At 41.0% G+C, this 19,159-nt stretch overlaps 1 protein-coding gene across 1 annotated transcript; it reads left to right on the forward strand.

Annotated features, from left to right (window-relative positions):
* The first annotated feature begins 696 nt into the window (after window positions 1–696).
* On the forward strand, window positions 697–9,686 carry NPS (neuropeptide S). The gene is made up of 3 exons (XM_063133270.1): window positions 697–785; window positions 884–965; window positions 9,513–9,686. The coding sequence occupies exons 1-3, from the start codon at window positions 697–699 to the stop codon at window positions 9,684–9,686; spliced, it is 345 nt and encodes a 114-aa protein (XP_062989340.1).
* The last annotated feature ends 9,473 nt before the right edge of the window (window positions 9,687–19,159 follow it).

The following is a 19,159-nucleotide window of genomic DNA, read 5'->3' on the forward strand; positions in this document are numbered from 1 at the left end:
CTCTATATAGAACAGGTTGTTCTCAAAGTCCAGTCAGTTATTGCATCTAGGTATTGGTTCAGGTTTTCCACAGCTGCCTTGGATACAGTTGAAAAAAGAGAGAACTAGAACTAGATATCTTCAGTGTAGTGTTGAGATGAGACCCAACCTGAAATAACCTCTCCCAGTAGCTTCATGTAAATGGTAAAGGGAAAAAATTGACCTGATTTAGTCCCATTCATAATTGCGTTTTGGGGAATTAGAAGTATTATTGTATATTCTTTTTGGTGTCTAATAAACAAGTATCTTATAAAACAACAACAACAAAAATATTCATCAGTGAAATAAAACCCTTTAAAATACCTGTGTTTCCACCGTCTGATAAAGTAGCCAGGGATTTTCTTTTCTCTTTATCCCAAATGGTATATATAGCAAGCAGAGGTAATTTAACATAGTGTGTGTGTGTGTGTGTGTGTATTCGACTTTTGACAATTTATGCCACAAAGATACAGATGTGAATTATTTTTAAAGGCCTCTTAATGGCAATGTTGTCAGTTTAGTCACCTGGTACTTCGTAGCGCTGCACTGAAGATGTGTCCTTGCCATTTTCCCACTTAGCAAGAATAAAGGCCAACCCGTGACCAATTAGTCATACCTAAATGCGATTCGGTGACATTTTTGTTCCTGAACTCTTGGTATAAAATAGTCGTTTAGGAAATGACTAGTGAGAAAGATAAGGAATGTGGTTATACTGAATTTCTACTTACAGCTGAAAGTTTCATAAAACAAAAGAAAAAAATGATCAGGTAAATATAATAGACTTTTATCTTTGGAAAATCAGCATTGTATGTGAAATGCATTTTTTGCCTTCTGAAAATTATATTAATAGACGTTTTTCTTGCAGTCTCTTCAGACTAAATGTTCTATTACTTCTCTGGGTGTCAGCAATGCAAATGTGGAGGTGTCACCCTATTGTCCCTTCTACGGTAAGTACTAAACTTTACTTAGCTAAAGGCATACAGTGTGATTAATTTGTAAAACATTGTATTAAAAAAAAGCATTATCAAACGTTTTTAACACAAATCTATCAAACGATCTTTATGTAAGTTTAACTATAGCTTTACACATGAGTTGCTCGATTAAGCATCCTTGTGCGTCGACTAAAATGATAACAACCTTCTGCTTATTGATTTCCATGAATCTAGATTTTAGTCACTTTATGAGAAGTGGGCGGTTCCAGTGATTGAAGCATGAAACTGAAAATTAAGATGCTAAATGCTATAAACTTGATTTAGTATGATTATTTTCATTTCATCATTCTGTTTCAATATAATCCTACTTAAATTTACTCAGCAATAAGCCCTTTGAGTTCAACAGAACTTACTCTCAGATAAGTCTGCATAGGATTGCTGCCTAGGGCTCAATGGAACCTATTTCTGAACTCAATTTTATTTATTTATTTACTACAATTCCCTACCATCCAGTAGCTGAAGCTCTCTGGGCAGTTCACAAAAATTTGGGACCTACATTTGAGTAGACATCATAGGGCTGCATTGCAAAAGCCCTTTATTTATTTAAAACCTGAGAAAACATATTCTATGAATGACACTTGCAAGCGGAGAAGGAAGCCTTGGAAATAAAACACGGACACCAGAACTTGGGATAAACTAGGGCCTCTTCATTTAAACAAGGAAATTCACCCCTCCATGGATCTGTGCAAAAGCCCTTTATTTACTTAAAACCTGAGAAAATGTATTCTATGACTAACACTTCTTATAATGTCAGGTATACCGTTACAGATCTGAAAATAGTAGAATGGCTTTTGTTGCTGATGTTAAATGAATAAGGTGCAACCTATGCATGGAAAATATTATTTCTCAGAGTTTAGGATCCAGAGATGGAAACTGAGTAAATAATATTCAAATGATTGTTGTGTATTATTGCCTATTATTGGTGTCAATGCACCTTAAACTGCTATTGGCTGGAAAGCTAACAGTAAAACCTCAGCTTTGAACAATGACTGGATTCACACGCTCACAGAGAGAAAAATAAGCCATGGTAGAGGGGAAAATAAGCCACTCACGGGCTGCTGTAGGGCTCTGGGGTGTTGTACGATTCACTCTGGCTCCGGTCACATGACATGGCAAGTAGCACCAATGAGGTTTATACATATCCCCTGACATGTGCAGAGGGGGAAATAAGCTACCATGAACAGACCTAATATTTATTTATTTATTGCATTTTTATACTGTGCAATAGCTGAAGCTCTCTGGGCGGTTTACAAAAACAAAAAACAAACTTATGGCACAATCCTATGCATGTTTAGACAGAAATAAGTCCTACAATTCCCAGCACTCCCTAGCCAGTCAGTTCTGTCCAAAGATGTAATTCAATGAGGCAAGCCCCATTGACTTGGTTTGCACAATTGCAGTGGGGTTAACAAGCCATGGTAACTGTTAACCTTGTCATGTGTGCCAGTTGCGTGCCAGCCAGATTTTCCTAATTCCCTTCACTGGCACAGCTTGCTGTGTTGTCTGAACGGATGCAGCTTGGGTTGTTTGATGGGGCAACACCCCTCAAATAAACTATGGGCTGTTTTGGGGTTATTTGAGGGCTGAGCTCCCCCACCCACCCACCCACCCCAACAAGCCATGCCATCTGGGTTTGGATAACATGGCAAGCTGCATTGGTGAGGATAATTAGGGAAATCCACCTGGCACACCACTATGGCTTATTTTCCCCACTGCAATTCTGCAAATCTAGTCCATTGGGCTTTACTCCCACATAGGTGTGCCTAGGATTTTAGCCTGAACTAATTATGAATTCAATATATGCAGACAGCCAATCTTTTTTCGCTTTTGGCTTTAATAAAAATAAATTGATCTCCTCTGCATCTGGGACATTTTTATCTCTGAAAACTAGATCACAGCATGACATTCCTATGACAAACTAAAGATTGTATTTCAGCAATTTCTGAGAACATACTTTAAAAATCCTTAGGATGCTTCCTCATGCTTTTGGTACTCTAAAAGATGTTCCATAAGATTTGAAAATTTTAAATAAAAACTCTGAAAACAAAAATAATAATCTAAAAGGTTTCAAGAAATTAACCTGCAATTTTCATTGTAATTATGCATCAATTATTGGAAACGGTGTTGTACACAGTGCTTTCCAATTTAGATTTTATATTGACAACTCTATAATGTAAGTATCAGTAAGAAACTTAATGGAGACTGAGTAAGAATTTGAATCTGGGTCTCCTATGCTCAGCTGAATGGATGGATACGATACAATTCTTTCCCCTGATGGAAGGACCCCTTCTGATCCCTCCTCTGGAGAAAGCACCTTCTATTGAGAACCTTTGGATACAACCCATTGACCTGGTTCGCATGACATGCTGGCTCATCGGGGATTGTTTAACCCAAGATGAGCCATAGCATATGCTTGTGTCATGCGAACTGGGCCACCAAGGGTTATTTGAGGTTTCAACAATTCTCACACAGCCCCATATCAAACCAAAGATTTGAGGCCACATTCACATGACATGACAACACCCACCCACCCCCGATCACCCTAATCATGGGTTGCATCTTCAAAATGTTGCCTGCGATGTAACACAGCTTATCAGAGGTTAAACAACCCTTGATGAGTCCTGTGTGTCAGGTGAACCAGGTCACTTTATTCATCAACCTATGACCTTTCCCTCTGCGCTGATTCCCTGATGGAAATCACACACCTCCTCTTGCCCTTGTAGTGGAAAACATAAAGGCACTTGCATTGTGCCTGAATCAAGGAATTAGCATGATGGCAGTGCCAGGGGTAGGTAAACTGTCCTAACCCTGCACTTTTGTCCTGATTAAATTATTCCATCCATCAGCATCTGCTCTTAGAAAAAGACATCGGGAGATCCAATTTGAGTCTCCTGCACAATGTATAGTTAGGCCCTGCCATAAATGGGTCTTACTTCTAAGACCCTCTTTAAATTAAGTGAAAATTGCATTTCTTATCCGAGGCCCAATCTACACTAAGCAGGATATAACACTTTTAAAAAGGTATGAAAATGGTATATGTAATGTGTCCTGGGCCTGAACAGTTGTCATAACCATATAAACCATTATAAGCAGTAGTGTAGATCCTGCCAGGGCTTTGTGCTTCCCGGTTCTTTGGTGCGATTGTTATGGGCTGCATTACATGGGAAGAGAGGGGTGACCAAGTGCTTTGAATTGAGTATTTTCCCTCCCTTCACTTCTATTGAAACAGCACCATCTAGTGCTGTAAGATCCCACTTTTTTCTGGTTATTAATTGACAACGTCATGTAATGAACCCCAAAACCTCTGTGAAAGGCCAATCATGAGCATGCAATAAATTGCTCATTTAGAGGAGCCTCAGTCAATATGTTGATGCCTTCTATCCACACAGAACTGCTTTTAATGAGATGCACATAAGCATACCCACCCCATACTGTGCTGCAAGTAGTCATGTGTAAAAGCATTTTAAAAAGCATGAGTAGAAGTGGGTTGGAGCATATGTTTCAATGAAGAAGAAGGCAATGATGCTTCCAGATCCAAAAATGAAATGTTGTATTGAAACAGTTTCCCATGTATACACTTACTGTACCAGGCAGGGGAATAGCACCTCATCCAGCAGTGGGATAACACATGTGCATCCTATTTATTAGCCCCATAGGTTCCTCTTGTGCCCAATCTTCATAGAACAGGTACAGTTTATCTGCACACACACAATCTGCTGGAACATCCAGATGCTCCTGAGTTTCTTTGGACCAGAGTCAAATATATACTGGAATGAATTAATTGTCTGTGAACCAGAAGAAATTAAGACCAAAAAGCAGATAAACTGCCCAGGATTATCATCAATGCTTTGTAATGCCCAATTAGACCACATTTTTATTACAACAATTAAGTTCTCTGTTTCTGCATTTCTGACAGTAAGAATATATGGTACAGTTCTTTATTCTTTATTCTCTGAGGCATGTATATTATTGTCACAAAACAGTCATTTTGCACAGGGTCATATGTACTCTGATGACAGCTTCCTCCTCTAGATATTATTGCACTGTTACAGACCTCCTAAAAGATGTTTCTCCTCTCAAGTTAGGGCACTCTCTTGAGATAGGAGAGGGGAAGGGGTTGGCGTAGCTCAGCGGTAAAGCACTTACTTTGTGTACAAAAGTTCACAGGTTCAATTCCTGGCAAAAGTGGGGAAGACTCCTGTCTGAGGGCCAAACTGTATATGATGTTAAATGTGCATTAATGTGCATGTTTTTAAAAATGCAAATAACATCTACAACCAGTGGGGGAGGGGGCAGATTGATAATTATCAGAATTGTGGCAGGCAATGTTCAAAGAGAATACTATTTATTTATTTTTTATTATTGCATTTATAGCCCACCTGTTTTCCTCCAATGAACTCAAGGTGGCATTCATAATCCTTCTTCTCTTCATTTTATCGTCACAACAACCCTGTTAGGTAGGTTGGGCTGAGAGTCTGTGTCTGGCTCAAAGTCACCCAGTGGGTCTCCATGGCTGAGTGGAGACTAGAACCCGGATCTCCTGACTCCCAGTCCAACACTTTAACCACTGTGCCACCCTGGCTCTCTTTAAGGGCCAGTGTATGACCCTGCAGACTGGGAATTGTCTTTCTAGCATGCCCTGGACCTAGACCTCTTCAGACTATTAATATATAAGGTTCTCTTGATGCATTAGTAGTATTGCACTTGAATATTACTCCAATCTAGAGCATTTACCATAGAAAGAAAAATCAAAACAAGCTACTTAGAAATGAAAACTATGGGTAAAAATACCTCTAAATTATCTAATCTGGGTCTGCATTGATGGAGGTTTCACAAAGCCAGCCGTAAAACCTAATTATTAGGATGGACTGCATACTCACAACTGTGTGAGACTTGTGACTGATAGCATCTTCCCAGACTGGTGATCTCTCACATTGAAGCACATGCAGGAGAAGCATCTCATTTTCCAAAGGGCAAAATTTACCTTTCGGTCTCTTGACCAATCAGGGCCCAGGGGTTGAGTTTAATAATGTCACTTGTAGATTTTGGACCAACCAATGAGGAAGTTAACTTTGAAGTGGTCTCTTCCAAAGAGTGGGCTGGTTACTAAGGTTATAAGGGGCAGGAAAGGAATATATGTCCCTTTAATATTGCCAGGGTATTTATGAGATGGGTGCAATTCATTCAACATTTGAAAAGACAAGGGGTTTGAGGGACACACTTGCCATTCCTGAAAAGTGACTGATCACCTTCCTGTTACACCAATTTTGAGGCCGTGTTTCAATTGATAGACAGCATGAGAGCCAAAAGAGGTTTCACCAGCACAGTTATGCCATCATAGTTTAATTAATAAAATATATTGGCTGTATAAGCGGAACCCACTAGTACACCACTTACAGTGACTTTCAATTAACCTTTATCTTATGATCGTCTTCTGTTTGTGTGCAAGAATTATCCTCCCCACCCAAGACTAATGATTAGTGCTCCACTATTTTTATTAGCTGTGTGCATTTCTTTCCAGGTTTCATTGCGAAAATATGAGATGTTAAGTACATTCATCATCTCCTTCTTTCCATATATTCACTGTCTATTTGTCTTCAAAACACATTCCTAAAAGGTTCTATTATAAATTATTTATAAACCCTGTATGGTTATTACACCTCTAGAAAGCCAGATTTATTTGCATGAACCATGTTGCAGCTGTTAAGAATCACTGGAAAGAAAGTGAGTTGCAGGGCACGCAGGTGATTTTGACAGCATAGCTTGAGATTTTAGCTCATGAAGAGGAAGCATGTTCAGAGGAGGGCAACCAGGATGATCAAGGGTCTGAAAACAAAGCCCTATGAGGAGACACTGAAAGAACTGGGTGTGTTTAGCCTGGAGAAAAGAAGTCTGAGGGAGGACATGATAGCACTCTTCAAATACTTGAAAGGTTGTCACACAGAGGACGGCCAGGATCTCTTCTTGATCATCTTAGAGTGCAGGACACGGAATAATGGACTCAGGTTACAGGAAGCCAGATTCCTGTAATCTTACTGTTAAACTTCCTGACTGTTAGAGCAGTATGACAATGGAACCAATTACCCAGGGAGGTAGTGGGTTCTCTCACACCAGAGGCCTTCAAGATGCAGCTGGACAGCCATTTGTCAGGTATGCTTTAAGGTGGATTTCTGCATTGAGCAAGGGGTTGGACTCGATGGTCTTAGAGACCCCTTTAACTCTACTATTCTGTGATTCTATGAATCTTGGAGAGTGTTGTTCTCATTGGGGGGGGGAGGGGACTTAGGTTTTAACCCATGAGCCTAGAACTACCAACTCAATCCACTGCTAAAACACAACCAGATGTGTCCTCATCTCTAAGTATGTACAGTTGAAATGCTCTGGTTGCTTTCAGGACTGATGTATCGAGGCCCAGTAAGGCTGAGCATCTGCTAAGCTTCCACTGGCTCGGGAGGGCCCATGGATTCAGAAGGGTATATCCTTGCTCACCTTTAAGAACTTCTGCTCACCACTGCTACCACTCACACAAGAAAGTAGCCATTTCAGCTCTTCAGAGAGCTGGCCGGACCCAAATACCTGGCTCTGATGGGGTCCTTACTCAGAGCCAGGCATTGTAGAGACTGGAGCAGTGCCCAGGAGATTGCTGTACTGCAAGTGATAACCCAGGACACCTCTCCTCAGGAGCAGACACCTCTGGAGCAGCTGCCTGACCTCTGTTGAGCCAGATCAAACAGAGGATGAATGGCTGCTGTGGAGGGAGCAGGGCACAAGCAATCTCCTAGGACACCGCTCCAGTCAATGCCTGGCTCTGAAGAAGGACCTCATCAGAAACAGGCATTGAGAGAGCAGTCTGCAGGTATAGAAGAGAGCAGTCTGCAGGTATAGCAAGAAGTGGAGGGGTGGGGATGGCTATGGTGGCAAGTGGAGGGGTGGGGGATGGGAGAAAGCAGGGAGGAGGAGGATGGGAAGCCTTTGGCAGCACCATGTCCGAGGTCCCCTGGACTCTGAATGTGCCCACTGTTCAACTGAGTGGTGGAGGTGACACATGCTTCTCAGTTTCAATGAAGATGTCAGGGCTGGTGTGTTGACACCACTCAACATTCTGGGGTGATTGCCGGGGCTCCGGGGCTTTCATAGGGCTCACCAGTGAGTGAGGTTTCTTTGGCCTGGCACCCCAAGTAGCACTGGGCAGCTATGTCTAGTCACCATTTTAACTTCTCACAGTGACCCCAATATAGTGCTGTTCTGGGTTCACTGTGGAAAATGTAAATGGTGGCTATACCCACCTTGCTTGGAGCATGCTTCCGCTGTCTACCAGGTAAGGCCACTAGGGCTTACTGACAAGGGAGGGGTCCCGACAGAGGCCCAGAGTCCTCTGAAACCTGGAGCCAGCCCTGGAAGATGCAACTGATACAAGGAAGAGAGCAGGCCAAGCAGCAGTTCTTAGGCGGACTATGCACTCAGGCAATGGCTGGTTATCCTTTAGCTTTGTCTAGGTCTCAGTAAAGATACCAGTTTGCATAACATTTACATATGTAGGAGAGAGAGAGAGAGAGAGAGAGAGAGAGAGAGAGAGAGAGAGAGAGAGAGAGAGATGCTATAATTCCAACAGAAATACAAACTTCCTTCCACAGTAGGGAAAATTGATTGAATGACCTGTGTGTCTGCTCGGTCTGCCATCCAGGTGTGATGTGTTGATGGGCAACTTCAAGGCCACCACTGCTTTCCCTCCTCATGGTTCTTTGACTTTAAACCAGATTTGGCCTGGCCACCTCTTCAAATAGAGGAAACTGTCAAATAGAGGCCTGTCCTCTGACAACTTTTCAAATTTAGGACTATCCTCTCTTAAGGAGGACACCAGGCTGCCCTAGCATGGTAAGCCAGACCCAGGCAACACACCCTGATCCTTTGCCAGTGTGCCATAGCAGATTTGAGGTTTTGTTTTTAACATGGGAGGCCCAATTTCCAGTCCAAATGACATAGGCAGGGCAAGTTGCTATTTATCAGAGTCCCAAGGGTGAGCCTTCCTGGGCCCTTAAGACAGGATGGGAAAGGATAAAATCCCAAGTCTCCCTGAAAAGCACCACTAGTGAATCCTAAAGCTTTGGTTGTAGAACAGTTTTCCTTTCACCAAGAATGAAATTATTGTTAGATGATTAGTCACAAAATATTCCCAGCGACTGTCTCAAAGGAAAGCCAGAACAATGGGGCCTTCTTACCGTTGCTGTGAAAATGGCTTGCTTCAGAGCACAATCTCTGCAACAGCATCAATCCTGCCAGGCAAGCCATGCTTTCATATCCGTGGGCCTTCCCCGACATTCTATATCCCTAATCTAGAGCTAATACAAAATTCGTCCATGTCTTTTTAAGCCTAAATGGGTTTGTGTGTGTAGCTACGTGTGTGCACCTGTCAAAAATGTATAAATCCATATCATGGCTTGTTCTTATCTAAGTTTTTTTTTAAATCTTCAGAGCAATAATCCTTTTTATTTGAATTGCCAGCTGTCTAGGAAATCTGATTACTGTCTCCTGCTGCTGAATAGTTGCTTACCCCAGGTGGATGGGTCCGAAGAATTGGCATTGTTAAAGCCTTTTCTGGAGAAGCCTCATATGAAAAGATCCTTCCGGAATGGGGTTGGATCAGGAACTAAAAAAACTTCCTTTCGAAGAGCCTGAAGAAATATCCACAAATCAGAAAATATAAAGTTTTAACTGGATGTGCTTAAAATTGTTTGTGGTGCATTTCAGATGATGAATGAAACCAATAGAGACAAATTTATCAGTGTGTTCATAATGTAAACAGATGTTTATTTGAAACGGTGCAAGTCAAGTGAAGCAAATGTGATTGTTCAGAGCAGGCGTTTCTTTCAAATTTATAATATACATTTTTGCATTGATATGAAAAGTGTATTCAGTTTAATTCCACCTGTTATGGATTTTGTGTCTTAACACAAAATCCATAACAGGTTTGAACATGTTCATTTGGAGCCAGTTGTGAAGAAACCGTCTTAATAATCTGCATGTGTTTATCGCTAGTGTACAGAAGCACTTTTTTGTTTCATTTTGCTGACATGATTCTCATTTACATGATAACACTTTGGTACAATCTCATTCACAGAAAGCACTGGACATTTGGATAAATGGGAAATACGTAGGTATAGATGGAACAGAAAGTGTGAATTCAGAAAGCAGGAGTTAGTAAACTAGGCTTTCCATTATAGAGGTTCTACAAGAAAATATTTTGAAGTACATTTTTAACAATTCAGTTGGAGTCACAGTGACATCAGCGAAACTACATCAAGGCATGTGGCATTTTATAGATCATATTCTCATCTACAGAAATGTATATTGAGATGAGCCAAATGTTTTATCGAACGAGTTTTATTTTATTTTATTTCAAAACTGCGGCTGTGCTGTGGTAGAAATGTGTCTATTCCCCTCTTTAGGTCTTCCTTTTTATTTCTTTGCTGTACAAAAATAGACTTGGTTAGCTGTGCAGTCTCAAAACATTGTAGATTTTGTCAACAAGAAAAGGTCATCTGCTGAGATACATTATTTGTGTGACTTTTACCTTGTGGCTATTTCCTTAGAGAAGTGATGTAACAGACTCTGCGTACTGGCATAAAGATGTTATGAAGGCATTTGATCAGACGTATTTTGAATGCAAAGCAAAAACATTAATCATTGTAGGGAGTAGTTTCAAAAGTTTCATTTAAGCATCACAAAGAAGGAAATTTTGCTAGTAAAAGCAGATGTGGAAGTGGTATAATAACATTAATTTGTTTGAAGTGCAATAAATGGAACAGTGTAATCGATCAATGTTACCATATGAATAAAAATTCTGTTTGTGCTCAGTTGTGGACTGTTTTGTGGCAGAAATCACTAACAAGAGTGACTGATAAACCTGGAGCCAGAATGGCAGAATCTTTGGAATATTTTGGGGTCAAAACAGACATAGGGCATGTCTACACCTGCCTTTTTCCCTGGGATCATCCCTGTGCATCCAAATGACACACAGGGGATCCCGGGAGCAGGCAGGGACGATCCCTCCATTTTCCTGGGATAACTCTTTGGTGTAGAAAGGGCCATAGTCACTGATTATTATAGCTAAGAACTTTTGCATGCATTAAGAGTTCCCATGTGGGCGATCTTTCAATATAAGGGTAACAAAGGACTTGTCTACATGAGGCTTTTCACACACACACACACACACACCATTTTATGGAGGCTTCAGCTTCCAGATTCTTTGTGGGTTTAAGATCAGCTCCTTTACACTTTTTTTTCTGGGATGTGTGTGTGCTCTGCCTTTCTGCTACATTTAGCAGGTCTCTGGGTCAGACCTTGAGGGTTGCATTCTTTTCAGCCACTCCTCTAATAATCATACTGATTGCAGCATTCCTCAATATTGAATGACCTTGCCCTATATTTGCAACCTGCATCAATTCCTTGGTCCAATTAGCCTCTACTTCAATAGTATTTTAAATTGTAGCTACACTGCTTTCAGTGTGTGTGTGAATTGGACCTAAATATAAAAAAGAATGTATGAAAGGAATAAATCCACTGAGACAACATAGGAAATGAGAAGAAGGAACATTTTACTGCTTGCAGATTATTGGCAAAAAAAAAAAAAGGCAATTAGATAACTAGATGTAAAAACACATTATTTACTTACAAGATTGAAACTTAGTTATTGTAATGGCATACAGCGAGTTTGATGATTACCAAGCATATATTTAAAAAGAGTTTATTTCTGTTTAGATTTGCTAATTTGCTTTTTTTTGCATATATATGGGTAATTTAGCATCACAAACCACTGTAAGCATAATAGGAAATAGTCTCTTGCCAGTTTTAGATCTAAATATCATTTTGATTGCAGGAAAGATCAAGACAGATGTGAATAGGGTATATTAGTTATTATTAGCATAATAAAATACAAATAAAAATCACAGAGCAGAAAGAAACTGGCACATTTATTAGGAGGCTGCCTTTCAAAGGAAATAATCATAACTTACTATATATTATTTCCAGGATTTAAAAGTTTCATCGTAAGAACAAATTTCTAAAATCAAAATGTTTTTTTATGTCATGGGGAAATTATAGTTTTAGGTGATGGATACATTGTTAGAATCTTAGTGCTAAGGACATTTACTGGAAGCATGTCCCATTTATTCCCCAGAGATTGTTTTTGAGTTTAGTCGCATGCAGCCTGATCCTATGGAGGTGTTCCTAGGAATGCGTCCTACTGAATTTAGTGCAGCTTACTCAAAGGCAAGTGTACTTGAAAATGCTGGCATAGAATCCCTGCATAAGGGATGTACACTACTGCAGAAAGCAAAGGGAAGATGCTGGGTTTTTTGTTTTGTTTTTATTGCTTCCCCATGAAAAATACTTCCTGCGAGAAGAAAATTAGCACATTAGGGACAAAGGGTCTGGGATATCTTTTAGGGACATATTTACAGGAGTATAGACATGCCTCCCTCCTTCATGTAAGGGGGCTGTACACATGCCCCCCCCACGTGTTGAATTAAGGGGTTGTGTGGCTGCACAGACTAGCCTTGCCCATGGTGCTCTGGGAGCGGGACACTTAAACCTTCTCCATTCCCCCATCACTCCCAAGGGGGGTTAGCAAAAGGTCTCTATTGGAATCAATGGAAGCTTTTTCCCTTTTTAACCTCCCCCCAATTTGGGGGGGAGGATCTCAGGGGAAAAACAGGTGCAGGGGAAAGAATTAACCCTTCCCTCCTGGAGCATCATGGTCGCAATCAGAATCATGACTGTGTGCATTTACATGAGAGTAAAAAGTAAGACAAGCCTCAGCTACATGCTACATTATTAGGGAATCAAAAGAAGAGAATGAGGAGAGGAGAATATTTGGTTTCTTTCTTTGTTGAATACCTTTTTGGCTCTATGATAGAACCATCCAGCAGAACTCACACTTACACATTTCAAAAGTTCTCAGTTAAAGTTCAGGTCATTTCAAAGAGTCAAGATGACTTTAATCACATGGTGTCTATTGTCCCACCTTGGCAACAAGCTCCTACTTCCAGGGCTCTGGGTAGTACTAGAGCTTGGCAGGTCATGAATAGCTACCTACACTACAACTCTACTAGACAACAAAGTGAATTAACATTTAATCTGAGAATTCAAGAAAAACAAAGACTGTGAACATTTCTACACCAGGCAAAAATCCTTCAACTTTGTGCTTCCGGATTCCTTGCAGGATTAGATCAGGTCTTTTCCATGTAGTTTTTCCCCTTCTTTTTCCCCGCTCAGCAATGTCTATATGTTTCATTATAAAGCCACTAGATGATGATGTTGTGTTATTTGTGATAATCCACCATGATGTCAGTACACTATAGAGGTAGTGGATCCTCGTAGGAGGAGCAAAAACGCTGTACTTTTGTCATCACAAAAAAAGCACAATAAAGTTTGCCATAAAGCTTGCAAAGAGCGGGAGGTGCTCTGGAGGATGACAACGTCTTGTATAGGACCCACAAACTTCTGTGAGTGACCACTCACAAGCACATGATAAATGCCTTGTGTAGAAATGGCCTAAGTGCGCAGTATGTGTTAGAGAGAGACACGATCCAGATACAGGAAATTAATGGATGCATGCACCAGTTAGCTCAAGCTACTTTGATGAATTTCAGAAGGGAGGTTGGATGCCATAAAATGGTAGTAGCTTTGTCAAGCAAGCTCAGGATCACCATGGTGGGATATAAATTTGAGTATGTGGTCAGCCAGTATTTTTAGAGTTAAGAATATTGGGCTAGATCTACACTACTGCTTTATAGCGGTATGGAACTGCACTGATACATTCCATATACCACTTCCATAGTGTTATATTCTGCTTTTTATTCCACTTTCATAACGATTTGACACAAGGTGTAGATCTGGCCTTTATGATCATTAAAATGTCTTTTGGGGACCAAAAAGAAATACCCTGTTGTCTGTATACTAAACAGTGATTCCATCACAGACATTGGACTGCGAGCTTCTCCTTTACCGAATCTCCCTTCATGAACAGCTCTCCATTGTGATGACAAGAGATGTGCTTTCCTAGGCTTTTGCTATTGTTCAGTGATGCCTCAAAAGTGTATTCTGTGAACTGGCACTTCATGTTTCACAGTTTTAAATTCATTTTCATGTTCAGGAATATGACAATATTCGTGTTCTGCTAGACACCATGGCGTGTCAATAAGGATGTTAAGTCAATCACATAATTAGGCATTGGCAGGGAATTGACTACACAAACCCAAAGTTGGAAGAGAAGAGAATATTTGATTTCTTTCTTGGTTGGATACATTTTCTTCTTCTTCCCTTCCTCCTCTTTCACATATCTTTCTTTTATTGAAAAGCATACTATTTCTAACCTCTCACACGTGACATAGATTGGATTACTCCATTTTATTCTGCATTAATTAATCCAAAGTAACTTCCACTCATTGGTTCCGTGTTCTGAATTGCTTTAAAAATCTGCACTTCACAAAAATATGTCCTGAAAGAATGGAACAATTCACCCTAACCCCACTCATGTTGGATAGTTATAGGGTGTCACATGCCGAACCTGGGAGACATGGTTTGTTGGATGGGGAAACAACCCTCAAATAACCCAATAACTGTCCTTGTGGGTTGCTTTCCCCTCCAACAAGCCATGCTGCTCGGGTTTGGATGATTAGGCAAATGGTGCTTGCTGCAGCTTAAACAAGCATCATGGCTTGTTTAAGCCATGGTGATTGTGCAAATTGGGCCAATAAATGCATTAGCATCACGTTCCATCCATTAGAAATAGGGTCCTCCACTCAAACTCCGCACACAGAAGCTATTTTTGCAGCACAATCTAATAGTTTAGATACTTTTTTGTCTTCCCTTTCATTCTAGGAAAATGTCTCCCTTTTGTAACTGAACATTTAAGAAAGAATCCAAAACATAAGACTATGCTCAGTATCTCAGGGGTGCAGTCAGGTTCTGGCAGCAGAAGCCCAGCTTTATCCACCTTCCTCCCTTCCTTCCCACTGTCTTCCTTCTCCATCTCTGTTTTTATTTTTTCCTTTACTTCATTTCTTAGTGCTTATTGAGTAGTAGAAGGGCTTAATCTAAGCTCGTTCCTGCATTAGGACCAGTTTTTAAGCAAAGGCAATACCTTTACTTGACAATCTGGGGGAGTCTGCACCAGCCATTTATTGCAGGATTGTATCGCCGCAGTGATCACTAATGGGGCACATCACGTTCACCTGCTCCCGCGGTGATCTCTTTCCACCTCCACTGTTGTTTTTATACTGTTTATGTTTTTGATGGTTTTAAATTTTGTATACTTTTTAATGTTCACTGTTTTTAACTTTTGTAAACTGCCCAGAGAGCTTCGGCTATGGGGTGGTATATAAATATAATAAATCAAATCAAATCAAATGTCTCAGTTTTCCTGGAATATTCCTGACTGCTTTTGTCACGGTTTTTCCAGCTGTCTCATGTCCATTCTGAAGAATGTTTGCAGTATGCCCCTCCTTAAGTTAGTCATAACTAACCTGCCCCATTGATTTCAATGGGTCTACAATTGAAATGGGGATAACGATCCAACTTTCTGTCCTTGAACAGCTACATGAGTTAAATCCAACCCCCCTTTTTTACTGTATTTTGATTTTTCCTCTTTTCCACTTTTTTAAAAACAGCATTTCCATTTTCACATCAAGATGCTGAGTGATGCGCTATTGTCAGATCATCATGAAATGTATTATTCAAAGCCAAGAAGAGAGATGCATGGGAAGCTAAGGCTCACTGCAGGTTGAGGACGGTGCAGCTTCACTTAAGAATAGATGGTTCCCTTCTCTTTACTTACAATGTATTGTAGCAGTTTAGACATTTTGGCATTCCAGCCCTGCAAATCACTCCTTATGATCAGTAATTACAGTGTTATTTATACACTTTACTTGGGAAATGAACTACATTTATCTTCACTAAGATGTCAGAATGAAAGCAAGTGTATAACACAGTACAGGTTGCTATCTCTATTCCTCAGAGAGCAGTCTTCAAATACTGTATTGCTTTCCAGAGCACAGTACCGATCAATGGACAATGGTCTTATGGGATTAAACTCCACAAGGGCGGAGGAAATAGGAAAGGTTTCTCTCTCTCCTCCCCCCACCCCCCAACCTTACTTTAGCATGTTCCCTGTGATTTCCTTCTTACCTTTTTCATCCTTGCCTTTTTGGCTTGAACCTGCTTCTGCATTCAAAGATACAGAAAATCTGCAGCATTCACAGTCTTTTATGATTGGGAGAGATGCATCATTTGACATGATTAGATACTGCTGAGGAACTATTAATTTCACTGATCTACCAACCCAGGCAGTGAATTAACTTTAGTATGTAGAGAGATGTTTAAGCCACATCACTCGCACTGGTGAATTATAGTTTCCCCACTTTTGCTGCAGCACTATTAATCTGTCCTATTGACATCCGGGAGAATATTTTAAAGGCACAGTTCAGTCAGGCCAAGTAAGGCAGTTTCTGATCCAGTCCTGCTCTACCTTTTACGTGTCCTCACTTGTTTCCTTGGAACGTTTTGACTCTGCAGATGCTTCTTGGCATGTATGTTGGAACTCTACAATTTCTTCGGGTTGTTTATCTGTTTCATACTGAGTTTCCTTTCTTTCAGAGCACAAAAGACTGGTGTAAAAGAGCAACAGTATCTCATTGTGAGTCCCAGATCCCCTGAAGCCAAGGTGGCTTCAAAGGACAAGGACCCATTCCTAGGGTCACTGTTATGCTGTATGCCTGCCAACCTAGACACAATTAAGATGCTTAAGTCCCATTGATTGCTCTGTTTGTGCAATGCCTTGCACAGTGTGGGAGCCTAGTTTAGGTTAGTGCTAGCATTTATGAAGATGTTCAAATTCAGAAAACAACAGAGGACGGAAGAAGGCTTCCATTATGACAGGAGCTGTTTCAGTTGTGTTTATATTCAGGGCTTCTCCAGATAGAGGTATACCTTACAATGAATTGGATCCAGATTTAGGCACGTACAACTGGACTGGTGGAACTGGATTTCCTGACTACCTTCCCCACAGTCAGCAACCTCTCCAGGCTCAGCATCTCCTGACCCTATACAGAGGTGTGAGGCAGAGGCCTTAGCTAGACCTACCTTATAGTCCACAACGGAGGAGGGAAGATCTCGTGTTGTGATTAACGCGAGATCCCTCCTTCGTTCACATGTGAGGTGCGACAACCTTAGGAAGAGGCGTCACGCCCGCCATTTTTTATTTTTAAAGAAACAGGAGTGCATGAATGGTCGTGCGCAAAGGTATGTCCTTTTTTAAAAAATAATTTTATTTCCTCGCTCCCCCCACCCTACCCTCAATGGGCACAGTGCTCCTGAGGAGTGCTGCAACCCGTGCACGGCTCCAGGCTCCGTGTGAGTAGTCACGTGGAGCCGGGCCAAGCTGCGGCAATGGGCCATACGTTCCACAGTCTCAGGCTCAGCCCGGGACAGCGGAAAAAGTGGGCCCAAAGGGGAGGGCAAGATCCCGGGGCAAGGGAGGGATCATCCCTCCCTGATCCTGGGATCCCCTGTGCACCATGTGGATGCACAGGGACGATCCCAGGGTTCGTCTTGGGATTTCGCCCGGTCTAGCCAAGGCCAGAGAGGGCTTCCTTGAAAATCCGGCAGAGGCACCTTCTGTCAATGGAAGGCAGACTCTGGATCTAACCCAAAATATTTCCCCTGTATTTTACTTTCTCAATTTTCAGGAGCAAAAGCATAGCTCTTTATATTTTGGTGCATTTTTTTTCTGAGCAAGGCTGAAGTCACTACAGCTTAATATTCCACAATTATTATTTTTTGTCATAAAGATGAATGCCATCCTAAAAAAAAAAAAAAAACCAAATCCCTCAAACCCCTTGAATGCTAAAAGCACTTCAGCATCTTAATAGATGCACCTTTGGAATGTTGGAATTGGGTTATAGATGTTTTATGTCTTTTATGGCTCTGAGACAGAGTCTGTGACTCAGGAACACGTTTTTCCCTGCACATATTAAAGGCAATTTTCCATTTTGAACTTCACTTTCTCTCCCTCTTCCTTGATTCAAAAACATTTTTGAAGTTAAAGTTCTGGAAAATTCATCACACAACTAAGATAGCCAGTCACCTTTAGAGACACTGTTAGTTTAATACTCTGCAGTGGAATGGAAGATCCTCATTGAATTAACTCACCACATCACATGTTGGAATAATCAAGTAATCCTTTATGGGGGGGGTGTTGAGAGGGGGGATTGTCCAGGTGACATTTGTGGAATATATAAGTGCATAATATCTTTTAAATAAAATTACATGGATTTGTTTGGAATTTACATCCCACCTGTCTTGGCCCCTGAGTTATTTTGCATCTACATAAAGACAAAATACATTTTGAAAAGCTGTCAAAAATAAGTTTGAGCTTTAAAATACTGTATAGTAATAGCAAACATATTTTCAAAGTGTGGATCCATATCATAGAATAGTAGAGTTGAAAGGGCCATCGAGTCCAACCCCCTGCAGACTTTACATGGGCCTGCCCGTGAGATTGGTTCAGAAGCTTCTCCTAGTGCAGAATATGGCAGCTCACTGGAGCTTCTTATCACACACATATTACTCCTGTGCTGAAAGCTCTGCACCAGCTGCCAATTAGCCACGATGCCATGTTCAAGGTCTTGTGGGTGTCTAGGGCTTGTTCTGCTCCTAAGAACCAGCTTCCAACCAGGGACTCACAAGCAGGACACAGATACAACAGCACCCTACCGTCCATGTTCCCCAGGAACTGGTGTATATAGGCTTATTGTCACAGATACTGGAACAAGAAGTCCGACGATCGCCTTCTCCCCCCATTCCCTGGAAGTAAGAATACAACAATAATCAATAAAACACGTAACAATGTGCTGTCCTTTCATGATACTCCAAATTAGGTTACCTGGGTCCTGATTTCATCTTCTGAGCTGTTGTTCAGGAAACATAGCACCAGTTCGAAATTTCTGTAGCTATTCTTGCTCCTGGTTCTGAAGGGGTGGTTTGGAGTGTGATTTTTCTCCAGGGGGACTTGAGATATCTCTGGGAAACTGGTGACAGAAAAAGTGATAATAAACAGCTCTGTACGAAATTAACCCTAAAGCTACAAGCCC

This window comes from Elgaria multicarinata, chromosome 8 (assembly GCF_023053635.1).
Source record: "Elgaria multicarinata webbii isolate HBS135686 ecotype San Diego chromosome 8, rElgMul1.1.pri, whole genome shotgun sequence".
Lineage (NCBI taxonomy): Eukaryota > Metazoa > Chordata > Lepidosauria > Squamata > Anguidae > Elgaria > Elgaria multicarinata.

Bases quoted from the DNA above. Each gene is read 5' to 3' on its own strand.
- NPS (XM_063133270.1), top strand. From the start codon at position 697: ATGACTAGTGAGAAAGATAAGGAATGTGGTTATACTGAATTTCTACTT. The intron at 786-883 runs GTAAATATAATA...TTTTTCTTGCAG, and splicing joins CAAAAGAAAAAAATGATCAG to TCTCTTCAGACTAAATGTTC. The intron at 966-9,512 runs GTAAGTACTAAA...TTGAATTGCCAG, and splicing joins ACCCTATTGTCCCTTCTACG to CTGTCTAGGAAATCTGATTA.